The sequence below is a fragment of the Callospermophilus lateralis genome, chromosome 7, assembly GCF_048772815.1.
Source record: "Callospermophilus lateralis isolate mCalLat2 chromosome 7, mCalLat2.hap1, whole genome shotgun sequence".
Classification (NCBI taxonomy): Eukaryota; Metazoa; Chordata; class Mammalia; order Rodentia; family Sciuridae; genus Callospermophilus; species Callospermophilus lateralis.
The window spans coordinates 7,194,414-7,207,316 of record NC_135311.1 but is presented as its reverse complement, the minus strand read 5'-3'; the positions used below and the strand labels follow the sequence as shown (position 1 = coordinate 7,207,316).

Genomic DNA, 12,903 nt, shown 5'->3' with positions numbered 1-12,903 from the left:
GTCGGGGTAGATAGTTCATAAAGATACGCATGGAGGGGCATGAAGACCCCAGGGCTCTGGGGGATGTGAACCAAAGGGCAGAGAAAGTCCTGCAATGGGGGTGGGGTGGGGAGCTTCAGGAAGCATGGGGGTGGGGGACAGGGTTGGTCATGGCCAAGGTCAGAGGCTGATGCAACAGGCCCTCTTCTGCCCAGGGCCAGGCTCCTGCCCAGCCTGGGCACTGCCCAGGGTGATGGCATTGGTCCGGGTGCTATTCTGCCTCTGCTTGGACACCTTGGCAAAGATCTCTGAGAGGATGGAGGGCAGTGATCAGGCCCGAAAGTTTGGAGGTGCACACGCACACACCCACCTGCACACACACACTCTGCGTGTCCACTCTGAGAACCAGGGGCTGGCCACACATGCAGTACGAGGGGTTCTGCCAGAAGGACGTGGAGTTGGGGTACATGGGTCCCTTCTACTTACCTGAGTGGAAAAGGAACCGCTCACTTTCCCCTGGGAAGTGTGGCTTTATGTTTCCTTCCCTCAGCTGCAGGCTGAGTGGGAGGCCCCGGGGTGGGGGGTGGCAGGAGCCCAGGGGCCTGTGCAGTGGTGCTACAGCTCTGGAGGGCTGCTTAAGGGAGTGTCTGCATTTCTACCACTGCCCTTTGAAGCCCCAGGGATGGAAGGAGGATGCCAAATGGAGGCAGGCTCTAACCTTTGAGGACAGTCTCAAAGGCCAGTTCGACATTGGTGGAGTCCAGGGCTGAGGTCTCCAGGAATAGCAGCCCATTGTTTTCTGCCAGGAATGGAAACACTCGATTAACTGTCGGATCAAAGGCGTAATAACAATAATAGCAGCAACAACAACTTAATGTGTTATGTGCTGAATCCTTGGTATATAGTAACTCATTTAATCCTTCAAACATAATCCTTCAAAAATAATCCTGAAGCACTATTTTGTGCTGCTGCTAAGCCTAGAAAAGCCCTGGGGAAAGGGTGACTGGAGATGACCAAGGGGAGCCCACCAGCATCTTTGAGCATTGCAGGGAAGGGCTGTCCTAAAATCAACTATGAATGATTGCTGAGGAAGGCCATCTCAGGGCAAGTGGAGGGACATGATGGCCGACAGGGTCCCAGAGGGAAGTACTGGGAGACACTGAGCAAGACTAGATGGAAGTCGGGTGTGACAGTGCTGGGCTGGCCTGTAATCCCAGCAGTTGGGAGGCTGAGGCAGGAGGATTGCAAGTTCAAAGCCAGCCTCAGCAAAAGCAAGGTGCTAAGCAACTCAGTGAGACCCTGTCTCCAAATAAAATACAAAATAGGGCTGGGGATGTGGTTCAGTGGTTAAAAGACCCTGGGTTCAATCCTTGTATATATAAAAACAAAAAACAAAACAAAACAAAAAAACAGTGGATGAAGATAGAGAACCAGGGGTCCAGATGGAGGAAACCTACACTGGGGGCCCCGGGGTGAGTGTGGGACTAGAAAAGATGGAGCTGGTGGGGTGTGGGCAAATCGGAGGAGTCAGACTGGGCGGGGGTGGGCTCTCACCAGCGAACATGCGGGCCTCATCAGTGGGCACTTCCCGGGCCTGGCTGAGGTCACTTTTGTTCCCCACAAGCATGACAACAATAGTGGCCTCAGCATGGTCATAGAGCTCCTTCAGCCAGCGCTCCACGACAGCATAGGTCTGGTGCTTGGTCAGGTCGAACACCAGCAGGGCCCCCACTGCTCCACGATAGTACCTGGGTGGGAGTGGGAGGACAGACAGGAACAGGACAGACAAGGGTGTTGGGCCCAGCCTCAGAGCAGACTTCGAAGCCAAAAGGCCTGAGAGAAGAGTGCCAGATACTGAGAAACACAGAAACTGAGGTTCAGGGATCCAGACCCCAAGGGAGCAGCCCAAGACTCCCATGTGCTCCAGGGATGCTGGTCTCGGGCTCTGGAGCTTCACCTCTGTGCTTCAGAACCTGCACTGGCCCCTCAAAGGCCTGCTACTCCTTGGGTCCTTTGTCCTGATTTTAGTCAGTACTCTGCACCAACGCACACCCGGGCTCTGGCCAAGTGTGCCTCCTGGATGATCTTTGTCACAGGGCTCCTCAACCTACAGTGCACTCTTCTCTCCGATGGCCATTTCTCAAAGACAGGTCCCTGACCTGGCCACTCAGGGCATCTCTGCCAGCGTCCAGCCTCCCACTGGAGCCGGAATAGCCATCTTCAGCCTCGGTTTGTATAATTTTTCTCTGTTTATTGATTAATCAACTAAGCTCACAAGATGTCAAGTGACCAAGAGTGATGAGTGTGCGAGTGTGACCACAACCCTCCCCAACAGCTGCTATCCCCCACCACACACTCATGGAGCACCTTTTACATATTTGGGTCTGATACTGACTAGAAGACACTTTGAATGGGTGTCAGGAATCCTAACTTCCCCCGTTGTCCTCTGAGATGTTATAATTACTCCAATTTAGCATTTGTGGTCAGATGAATATTGTCAGATGGAGTGCTGACGTCAGGGGGCGCTGTTGATCCACGGAGCCTGCCCCATCCCTGCTCCACCCTGATTTCATTTCCCCTTGCCTGTATTTAAACCAGGATTAATTATAGCACCTTTCTTCAGGAGTACTTGAAGGGTTACATAAAATGCCAAGTATAAATAAAGTTCTTTGAACTTTCCTGGGCACATGGCAAAGGCTTAGTAAATTGTGGCAAGGACTTTTTTTTTTCCCTTTCCTTTTCTACAGGGGATTGAACCCAGGGGCACTTTACCACTAAACCACAGCCCCAGCCCTTTCTATGTTTTATTTGGAAACAGGGTCTCCCTTAATTGCTAAGGCTAGCCTCGAACTTGTGATCCTCACACTACTGCCCATCTCCTGTGATCTCCTCTGGGAGCACACTGCCCAGCCTCCTGCGCCTCCCCCTGCTCCTCCTCTTCTCAGGGGTATCCCTGACTTCCCCCAGGGCTCCAGCAAGCAACCCACCATCCCCCCAGGCCCCGGGCTCACGCCGAGGTGATGGCTCGGTATCGCTCCAGGCCAGCTGTGTCCCAGATCTGAGCCTTGACAGCTGCGGTGCCCAACATGACCGTGCGCGTGGAGAACTCCACCCCGATGGTGGTCCGGCTGTCATGATTGAACTCGTTGCGCGTGAATCGGGACAGCAGGTTGGTCTTCCCCACGCCTGACTCGCCGATCAGCACCACTAGAAGAGCGGGGAAATAAGGGCTGAGCACCCAGCAGAGGGGCCCTGAGCCCACCTGAGCTGGGAGGGTCTGTCCAGCAGAAAGGCAGAACTGAGTTCCCCAAACTGAGGAGGGAGCCTGTTCTCCTGGCAAAGACTCCGGTCAGCAAGTCGCATAATGCATCTGTCATGGTGGGCAGAGGGGTCAGAAGTTTAAATCAAACAAAGGTGCTGCAAGGGTTGCAGGCCTGCTCAGTTGAGCCCTGGCTGACGGTCAGCCTGCGTTGCTGGGAGGAGTGAAATCTGTGGACCCTCTGGGTGACATGTGAAAAGGTTACTGAGGTGGGTGAATATGGACAGGGATGGGGCAGCACATATCTCTGGCTGGAAAGTACAAGAATGTTATGCATGTGTCTGTGCATTAGCTGGGCAGACACGTGGGGAGGGAGGGTCAGTGTGAATTATTTGCATAGCCAACAAAGATATGTACAGAAGTATGTGTGAGGGGACAATTTAATAGGTGGCATATATATGGGCAAGGGTAAGGTAGGGAGTTATATGTGCCCATGACTGTGCATAAGAAGTCAGGGTGGTGCACCCCTGTAATCCCAGTGACTCAGGAGGCTGAGGCAGAAGGATTTCATATTCAAGGCCAGCTGCTGCAAATTAGCAAGACCCTGTCTTAAAGGGAAAAGCAAAAGGGCTGGGGATACAGTTCAGTGGTAGAGTGCTCTTGGGTTCAATCCCCAGTATAAAAATAAATAAATAAATAAAAATAGAATTCAGTTGACCCTAAAGAGATCCTGCACTGTATGCTTAAAAGCAGGGGACTAATCTGGGCACAGTGACACATGCCTGTAATCCCAGCAGCTGGGGAGGCTGAGGTAGGAGGATCACGAGTTCAAAGCCAGCCTCAGCAAAAGCAAGACACTAAGCAACTCAGTGAGATCCTGTCTCTAAATAAAATAAAAATAGGGCTGAGGATGTGGCTCAGGGGTCAAGTGTCCCTGGGATCAATCCCCAGTACCAAAAAAAAAAAAAAAAAAAAAAGCAAGAGAATGAGGACTGGGTGTTGGACTAGCTCTATGTCCTTCAGGAAGCTATTTCACCTCTCTGAACCTTATTTTCATGTGAAAAAAAAAGGGGAGGGAAGGGTAAACAGCAATAGTATTTACCTTATGGGCTGTTGGAAGAAGCAGATTAGATATTGCCCAGAATGTAGCAAATGTACAAAACTGCCAGGTGCGGTGGCACACAGCTGTAATCCCAGAGACAGGAGGATCTCGAGTTCAAAGCCAGCCTCAGCTGGCAACTTAGTGAGGCCCTAAGCAACTCAGTGAGACCCTGTCTCTAAATTAAATACAATAAAGGGCTGTGGATGTGGCTCAGTGGTTAAGTGCCCCTGAGTACAATCCCGGTACCAAAATAACAATCAAACCCCCAGGTACAAAACTACTGATATGTTTGGTTGTTGCTGACCTTCCAGTGCTTTTGCCTTGGGTTTTCAGGGACAAGGACCACTAGAGGGGCCACAGAGACCTTTTAGGTTGATGAGCATCACAGGAGCTGCAGCAGGGTATGAGGGGCTGATATAAGCACAGCCCACACATTGCATGACACTGACCTAAGCCTCCAGCATTGGAGGAGGCCACCCAGGTGGTTCTGGAAAGGCAGCCTGGTACCCAACCACTGGGAGTCACATATCTTGAACTCTGGTCTCTGCTCAGGCTCCAAGTGGCTATGTGAATTTGAACAAATGGCTCTCCTGTTCTGGGCCTCAGTTTCCTTGTTTATACACTTACAAAGACGTCTTCCAACATTAAAAAAAAAATCTTATTTGTACAGGACTAGAGAGAGCCAGTAGCTCTTTCTTGGTATGTGTGGGTAAGAGGGTGTGTGTGTGTGTGTGTGTGTGTGTTCCTATCTCTTCCTACTGGAAACCTCATCTCAATTTCATCCCTCCCAGTGGGTGGGTTCCAGGCTCTGTCCTAAGATAGACCCTAAAGTTGCTCAAGATGAGGGTTTCAGAGACAGACTTAGGTTTGAGTTCTACTGACTTTGTGAACTTTTTTCCCCATTATTTTTTTATTGGTGCATTATAGTTATATATCATAGTAAGATTTGTTATCTTTGTGAACTTTTGTAAGTTACTTATTCTGTCTCTAAACCTCAGTTTCCTCATCTGTAAAATGAAGTTACTAGCCGGGCACGGTGGCACATGCCTATAATCCCAGCAGCTTGGAAGGCTGAGGCAGGAGGATCACAAGTTTATTAAAGCCAGCCTCAGCAAAAAGCGAGGTGCTAAGTAACTCAGTAAGACCCTGACTCTAATAAAATACAAAATTAGCGCTGGGGATGTGGCTCAGAGGTCAAGTGCCCCTGAGTTCAATCCCTGGAACCCCCCCACCAAAAAAAAGGTGTTACTAGTAGTTAATGTTTATTGAGTGCTTACTAAGTAGCAGGCAGCAGCCTAAAAGCTTTACACATATTAACTTATTTAATCCTCAGATAACAATGCCCTGAGGTAAGTGCCATTATTATTATCCACATTTTTATAGTCAAGGAAGGCACTGGTCAAATGACTTGTCCAGGATAACACAACTAGTGTGATGAACAGAGAGTAAGTGCTTTCCAGACCCCCCCCCCCCCGCCACCCCACCACAGGGAGTGCAGGCAGTGGACAGCCTCCAGCTGTCAGCTTCATCAGAGGCTGACTCTGATGCAGACAGCAACCTCCTGGGAAGTCATATTTTTCCTTGACAGTCCCTTCTTGATGGGGGGCTGAGCAAGGTGAGGTCATCACAGAGCCCTGCAGCCTTGGCCCAGGCTTTGTGGAGTTGTTGGTGTGGCTGACTTCTCCCTCTTCCCAAGCCTGTCTCCTCCCTCTTGCTTTCATGGGTGTCGGTCCCTGATCAACACGGGGCAGCCCAGACCTTAGAGTCAGCTTCTGGAGAGCCCTCCTACACTAACCTGTAAGTGGCAGGACCCAGACCGCATGCTGTGCTTCCTCTCAGAATGCAAGATAACTTTGGGGGTCGTTATGGTGATTAATGAGTTAGTGGCTGGTACCTAGTAAGGGCACCCGGACTCCTGTCAACCCTTACTCTGTTTCTCCTTCCTGGGAAGGACGCCAGAAGTACAGGTTCCCCAACCTGAACAAGGGTGGGGCTGAGGCCGGGGAAGGCAATGGGGTGAGGTGGGGTGGGGTGGCTAGAAAGGGATCAGAGCTTTACCAGGCCACCCTGCCCTCGAGGAGGTATGGAGGTGGCTTTGGGGAATCACAGTGGGACCGAACACAGGGACCGAGGTAAAGAAGGAAGGATATATGCATATTTCCAGAGACAGCCAAGTTGAATTCAGTGCCTAATATTCAGGTCCAAGGGATCTGCCAAGGGACAGTAGCTCAGGTCTCAGAGCCAGGAGTCCCCTGGATTTTATCAGACCCAGCTCCAAATTCATTATACTTCCTCAGTGTCTTTCCTGTATATTTACAGACTAGCCCAATAAAAATAGATCTTCTCTTTCTCTTCTTTTCCATATATCTGCCCAGAAAAAAATGATTTTATTCCTGTCAAATGTTTGTTTCTCCCTCTATCCAGAAAGACAGTCCTTTTTGAAATCTGACCTGCATCTCTTGTGCTGCAATGTCTGACTATTCCCAGGGATCCGGGCTTCTATTAAGAACGAGGCCAAGAGGGCAGTATAAAGGCATGATGAGCATCGTTATTTACAACAGTGGGGCATACTTGGCAACTCCAGAACCTTCGCTCCCTGTCACCAGACCCTCCTTCACTTCCTGCACCTTCCTTTCAGAGCTGGAGGGAATCAAGAGCCATGGGGAGTCCTAGGAAGAGACGCAAAGCAGGAGGGCGTCCCCTCTGACTCTATTTATTCATTCCTGGTCTTCTCAAGCTTCCCCTCTCTCCAAGGACCCCAACTTACCTTTGAAAACAAAGTTATAATCTTCCTCGGTCCCATTCCCCATCTCAGCTCTGCATGGAAGGTGCAGATGTCTTCGGTGGCAGAGGTCACAGTGTGTGCGTCAGCTCAATGCCCTGAACGCTCAGCTCTCAAGAGATCTGGACCCACTTCTCTTCTCATTGGGGGCAGGATGGTTTCTACAGCCAAAGGGACTGAGGACCGACTCAAAGCCAGCCAGGTCCAGGGAGGCTGGGTTCTGGCAGGTGGGGTGCTGGGTGGAAACCGAGAAGACGGAAGCTGAGAACAGGAAGAGCGGGCGCTGGAGACCTGGGGCCCAGGTGGGTGGAGAGAGGGTGACGTCAGACAGGTTGGACAGGTTGGGTGTCTGCCCTCAGCCTGGGCTCCCACAAGGGGAGAGATAACTCTAAGGGGTAACAGTAGGGAAGCTGGGGACAGGGTCTTTGGACAGAGGCTGTTGAGAGCTGACTGTGTGCTGCTTGGCTCCTGCCCCAGCCATGGGGAGAGGTGGGGCAGCCATCAGTGGGAGAGAGACAGCTCCTTGGGAAGCAGAAACCCACTTGGTGGCCTACTTTTCCTTCAGAGGCCCTGGTAGGAGTCTGCTGGAGGACCAGAGAAGGGTTGTTGCAATAAAGGGCAGGGGCTGGTGGAATGCCAGCCACCCAGGTGCAGAGCCCAGCTGTGGGAGCTGCATCTTGGCCAGAGAGTTCTGCGCCTCCCTCACAGCCAGGGCCTGGGATGGGCAGTGTTTCTCACCCAGGGTGGAGCTGGACTCTATTTTTTTTTTTTTTTTTTTTTTGGTACTGGGGATAGAACCCAGGGCACTTAACCCCTGAATGACATCTCCTGCCATTTAAAAAAATATATATTTTATTTAGAGACAGGTCTTGCTGAGTTGTTTAGGGCCTTAGGTCTTGCTAAGGTTGCCTTTGAACTTTCGATCCTCCTGCCTTAGCCTCCCAAGCGGCTGGGATTACAGGTGTGCACCATGGCACCCAGCTGGGACTTTGAATTTTCTACTTGCCTGGTCCCTTCCTCACTGGGGCAAGGGACTCACCAGCACAGACTTGCTCTAAGGACACTGAGGAGGGAAGATGTGAGGCAGAAAGAGCAGACGGGGTGAGTACAGAGGCAGAATCTGGAGATCAGAGCCTCTGGGCAGCCTTCTAGGATTCTACTCCTTGTCTGGGATCCGAAGTCTCACAACAAAGACATTTTGTCTGCAAAGAGCTTCAAGATCTGGAAGGACCAGGCATGGTGTTGCACACCAGTAACTTCCAGTGACTTAGGTGGCTGAGATAGGAGAATCGCAAGTTTGAGACCAGCTTCAGCAACTTAGTGAGAACCTGTCTCAATTATATACATAAATTATATGGGTGTGTGTGTGTGTGTATTTTCCTGGAAAGGGTCTGGGTGAGCCTTTGAACACCTGGGAGAAGAGAAAAGGAATGGCCCCCCCTTTGGGGGCAGTCAGAGGGACCCTTTCAAAACCTCTAATCAAGGATACTAAATTCCAGGGCTTTCCATGTATTCTTTTTCCAAACCTAACCAGTTCTTTGCTCATCTGAGCTCACTCCTAAGGTTTTGCCTCCAGGTGGGTAAGATTCTGCTCTGAGCGGCAGAGGTTAGGTAAGGTCACCACTGGATAGGCAAAGGAAGCTTGCACCAGCCAAGAACCATCAGGTTATGGGATGTCACGGTGAAGGAAGGATGGGTGGAAATCCACTCTTGTAGAACATGAGGAATCCTCTAGGCCATCCCTGGTCCTTCCTATGGTCTTTGATTCCTTCCATCCAAGAAAGTAGCCAAGAAACAAGTCAGGAGTTAACATTTATTCTGGAAAATACAAAAGCCCACCCTTCCCCCACAGTTCAGGAGGTTTGCCCAGGAGGCCTTGCCCCTCTGACTGGTCATCTCTCTTTTCTGACCCCAGCCTCCATCAACGCCCATTATGATGCCGCTACTTGGGTGAGAGGCTCCTCCAGGTACTGCACCAAGGCCTGAGCCTGCAAGAGGGTGAGCACACATCAGTCCACCCAGAGGGATCCCAACCCAGTCTGATCCCCAAGACATACTGAGCAACCACCTGCTCTTGGGAGTTCACCCACAGCAGACATGGACTAAGGAGACAGAACTCCAGAAAGGGAATGTAGGTCGGAGTAGACCAGGCGACATAGCACAAAGGCCGGGCCCAGAGTGGTGAAGAGATGGGCACATACATACCTTGGCCTTCAGCATCCCAAAGCCCACTGTCTCCTTGGCATACATGCACAGCAGAAGGTTGGCCACACGAGTGATGGCTACACGGCCCTCCTGTGGGGATCATATGATGGGATGGGATGTTTTGCTTGGCACTTGGAGTCCCCCTTCCCCAACAGTTCCTCGGGCTCTAGAGACTGCATGCCCTAGCACAGCCAAAGGTTGAACTGACAAGCATTGTCATAGTCCTGGATGTGAGGTTATTTACCCTAGGGAACAGTCTCCCAGAAACCTGACTTCTCTTTCTGAATCCCCAGTCAGCAGGGGCATTAATATATACATTAAAGATTTTTTTTTTCATTAGAGTCTTTTGGATTTTGTTTTTGTTTGTTTGTTTTTTGGTACCAGAGATTGAACACAGGGGCACTTAACCACTGATCCACATCCCCAGCCCTTTTTATTTTTTATTGTGAGACAATCTCAATAAGTTGCTTAGGGCCTCACTAAGTTGCTGAGACTGGCTTTGAACTTATGATTCTCCTGCCTTACTCTCTATAGCTCCTGGGATTACAGGCATGCACCACCGCACCTGGCTGATTAAAAAGAGTTTTACATCTTCTAACACTTATCCAACAGGTGATTGTTTGTCTGTCTGCTTATTTTCTTTCTGTCCTGGGGATGGGGATAGAACCCAGGCTGGTTTGATCAGCATTAAAAAAAAGAAAGAAAAAAAAAAAAAAGCAGCAGCATCTGGGCAAGGTGGTGCACACCTGCAATCCCTCAGCTCTGGAGGCTGAGGCAGGAGGATGGTGAGTTTGAGACCAGCCTCACAATTTAGCAAGACCCTAAGCAACTCAGTGAGACCTTGTCTCAAAACAAAAAAATATAAAGGGCTGGGGATGTGGTTCAGTGGTTAAGCATCCCGAAGTTCAATCCTTGGTACTAAAAAAAGGAAAGGAAAAAAAAAAAAAAACTCATGTAGTAAGGGAAGTACTGTTTCAGGAAACTTTCTTTTTAGTGGATGCATATATGTAGTAAGCTCTGATTTAAAATGCATTTCTTGTGGCTGGGGTTATAGTCAAAATATTTGGAAGTCATTGCCAATAGCACCAACTCCACACTATGCAATAGTAGAAGTCATTTGTTAAACCAAAATGGCATTGGTTGGGCATGGGATGGGGAACAATAGGTAGTGGAGTAGAGATCCTTCCTGGGGAGTTCACCTTTAGGGCCCGTTCAGGTTGGTTCTGCACACCTTCCCTAGGTATTCCCCTGATGGGAACCAGGCACTGCACCCCTGCCTCTCCGGCTCCATCTACTACTCTCTCCCGGTCTCATGCCACTCTGGCCATACCAGCCTTGTTGAGCCTTGACCAGTCATCATTTTGCCCCAGTCTTTGTACTTGCTGTTCTGATAGAAACTCGCTGTTCTTCCTCCAGATAGCTAAACAGCCTGCCCTGACCCCCCTCCCCCCCGCACCTTCCTTCAGATCTCAGATCTTTTCAGGTCTCTTATTCAGGCCTCTGATACACACCACCCTCACCCATTTTCTCATTTTAGTTTTTTTTCCTTCACTATATTATATATATATATATATATATATATATATATATATATATTTTTTTTTTTTTTTTTTTTTTTTTTTCAGTTCTAGGGATTGAACCCAGAGGTGCTTAGCCACTGAGCCATATCTCCTAGCCTCCCTGTCCCCATCCCCCTTTTTTTAAATTTTGAGATAGGTTCTTGCTAAGTTGCTTAAGGCCTTACTAAGTTGCTGAGGCTGCTTTTGAACTTGCAATCCTTCTGCCTCAGCCTCCTCAGTTGCTGGAATTACAGGTATGCAACATGGTGCCCAGCCTAATGTGTTTTACTTATTTTTAAAATATAAGACTGTAAGCTTCCTGAGGCTGGGGTTTTGCCTGTTTCATTTGCTAGTTTTTCACTAGTTCTAAGAACATTGCAGGAACCTGATGACTGAACAGATTCAGAGATGAATGAGATAGTTCCTGTTCCAAAGAAGTTCACATTTCCTCTTTTTGCACTTCATTTCCTTTCTTTGTAAACTGAAGGGGTCTAGAGATTCTGCTGTGGTTCTGTGAGTCAGAAGAAGCAGATGACATCACTTGGATCACACTCCGTTTAAATCTAACCATTCTTTCATTTGATTTTTCACAACACCTGGGGAAGTGGGGAGGGGCATAAGAAATTACTGTTTAGTCCTTATAGAGGAGGTAAGGAAGCTCATAGAGGTTAAGTGATTCACCCAAGGATCCATAACTGACAAGTGATTGGCTGGGACCAGAACACAAGACACACCAGGGGTCTCGGGCTCCTTCCTTACCACCACTAGACTCCCAGAGTCTTGCCTATTACAAATGCTGCTGCAGACCAAATCTTAGTAATAATCTTCCGGAGCTCTCCCTACCCTTCCAACCATCCAGAATGGAATCCAGGTCTCCCTCTTGAGATCCCCTTAGGGAACAGAGTAAGTCTGACTCCCCTCTTCATACCATGCAGTCCATGAGGATGAATTTGAGATTGTCTTCATTAAATGCCTGGTTCCCATTCCGGTCGTAGGCGGCCCAGATGTTACTCGCGATGGCTGCGGTAACCCGGGCGTCCGTGTCCCCGTAGCCCGAGTAGGCCAGCAGGGATCCCTCGTTATTCAGGAGCCTGGCGAGGGGCGGGGAGGGATACAGACAAGCTCAGGGGAAGAAGCAAAACGCCTGGGTTCCTAACCCTCCTCCCTTCTAGGAAGTCAGGGTCTGGGCCGAGTGTGTCTTGGACCGTGCCCTGCACGCCAGGTACCCGTTCCCAAAGGGGCTCTCATGCTGGTTCCCGCAGCGACTGTCCGCCTCTGCCCCCGCCTCCCTTCGTGGAGATCCTCCCCTAACCCTCCCGCAGCAGTCGCGCACCGCCCCGCTCCAGCACTCGCCGTCGGGTCCTCGAAGCGCACTCACAGGGTGCTCTGGACGCCTCCAGTGTTGGCTTGGCTTAGCACCTGAGTCAAAGCCTTGGGACGCAGCATGCCTGCGGCTCCTAACCCTGGGTTCCTGCACCCAAACCCCCAAGCTGCCCGCCGCTAACCTCTGCCTACCGCTTCCCGTACACCTAGGACCCCGCTCCGCCTCTCCCTGGGATTTGTAGTCTCCCCGCCAGCCTAGCGCCCCTCGGACTGAACCCCGCCCCGCGCGGGGAGCGCTGGGAATCGTAGTTCCCTGTGGCCTCGCGAGGCACTCTGGGAACTGTAGTTCGCTTTCCAGTCACACCACGTGGCTGTGGCGGGGGCGGTGAAGAGCGGGAGTAAAAGGACAGTGACACTTTTAACCCCTTCGGGGACAGGAAATCATGTCGGCTCGCCAACGCACGGTCCAATAGTCACTTAAAAACCTCGCACTCGTTAGGCACACCGGTGGTCACTTTTCAAAGCGTGGCTTTGTGTACGATTCCGGGAGAAGGGGCGAGCGGCGCTATAATCTCGGGGCCGCGGAGGCTTGGGAAGGCCACGTAGGCAAAATCCCGGGCTCCGAAAGCGCACTCAGTAGACCGCTGAGGCCCCGGGGAGCAGTGTCCGTCCCAGGGAGGTCTAAAGTGGACGT

General features: G+C 50.6%; 2 protein-coding genes across 2 annotated transcripts; both read right to left on the bottom strand.

Moving 5' to 3' along the window:
• On the bottom strand, window positions 1-7,908 carry Rab25 (RAB25, member RAS oncogene family). The gene is made up of 5 exons (XM_076861666.1): window positions 7,108-7,908; window positions 2,991-3,186; window positions 1,534-1,727; window positions 698-778; window positions 1-287 (listed from the first exon to the last, which is right to left on the bottom strand). The coding sequence occupies exons 1-5, from the start codon at window positions 7,148-7,150 to the stop codon at window positions 160-162; spliced, it is 642 nt and encodes a 213-aa protein (XP_076717781.1). The 5' UTR covers window positions 7,151-7,908; the 3' UTR covers window positions 1-159.
• A 1,013-nt stretch (window positions 7,909-8,921) lies between these two features.
• On the bottom strand, window positions 8,922-12,484 carry Lamtor2 (late endosomal/lysosomal adaptor, MAPK and MTOR activator 2). The gene is made up of 4 exons (XM_076861616.1): window positions 12,265-12,484; window positions 11,815-11,977; window positions 9,328-9,417; window positions 8,922-9,110 (listed from the first exon to the last, which is right to left on the bottom strand). The coding sequence occupies exons 1-4, from the start codon at window positions 12,330-12,332 to the stop codon at window positions 9,054-9,056; spliced, it is 378 nt and encodes a 125-aa protein (XP_076717731.1). The 5' UTR covers window positions 12,333-12,484; the 3' UTR covers window positions 8,922-9,053.
• Between the last annotated feature and the right edge of the window lie 419 nt (window positions 12,485-12,903).

What these genes read in the sequence shown, in the direction of transcription:
- Rab25 (XM_076861666.1), bottom strand. Translation starts at nt 7,150, where the DNA reads ATGGGGAATGGGACCGAGGAAGATTATAACTTTGTTTTCAAAG. An exon ending in TTATAACTTTGTTTTCAAAG is followed by an intron (nt 3,187 to 7,107) that starts GTAAGTTGGGGT and finishes CCGCTCTTCTAG; the next exon opens with TGGTGCTGATCGGCGAGTCA. An exon ending in TACCGAGCCATCACCTCGGC is followed by an intron (nt 1,728 to 2,990) that starts GTGAGCCCGGGG and finishes ACTCCCACCCAG; the next exon opens with GTACTATCGTGGAGCAGTGG.
- Lamtor2 (XM_076861616.1), bottom strand. Translation starts at nt 12,332, where the DNA reads ATGCTGCGTCCCAAGGCTTTGACTCAGGTGCTAAGCCAAGCCAACACT. An exon ending in TCATCCTCATGGACTGCATG is followed by an intron (nt 9,418 to 11,814) that starts GTATGAAGAGGG and finishes TGATCCCCACAG; the next exon opens with GAGGGCCGTGTAGCCATCAC. An exon ending in TTGGGATGCTGAAGGCCAAG is followed by an intron (nt 9,111 to 9,327) that starts GTATGTATGTGC and finishes ACCCTCTTGCAG; the next exon opens with GCTCAGGCCTTGGTGCAGTA.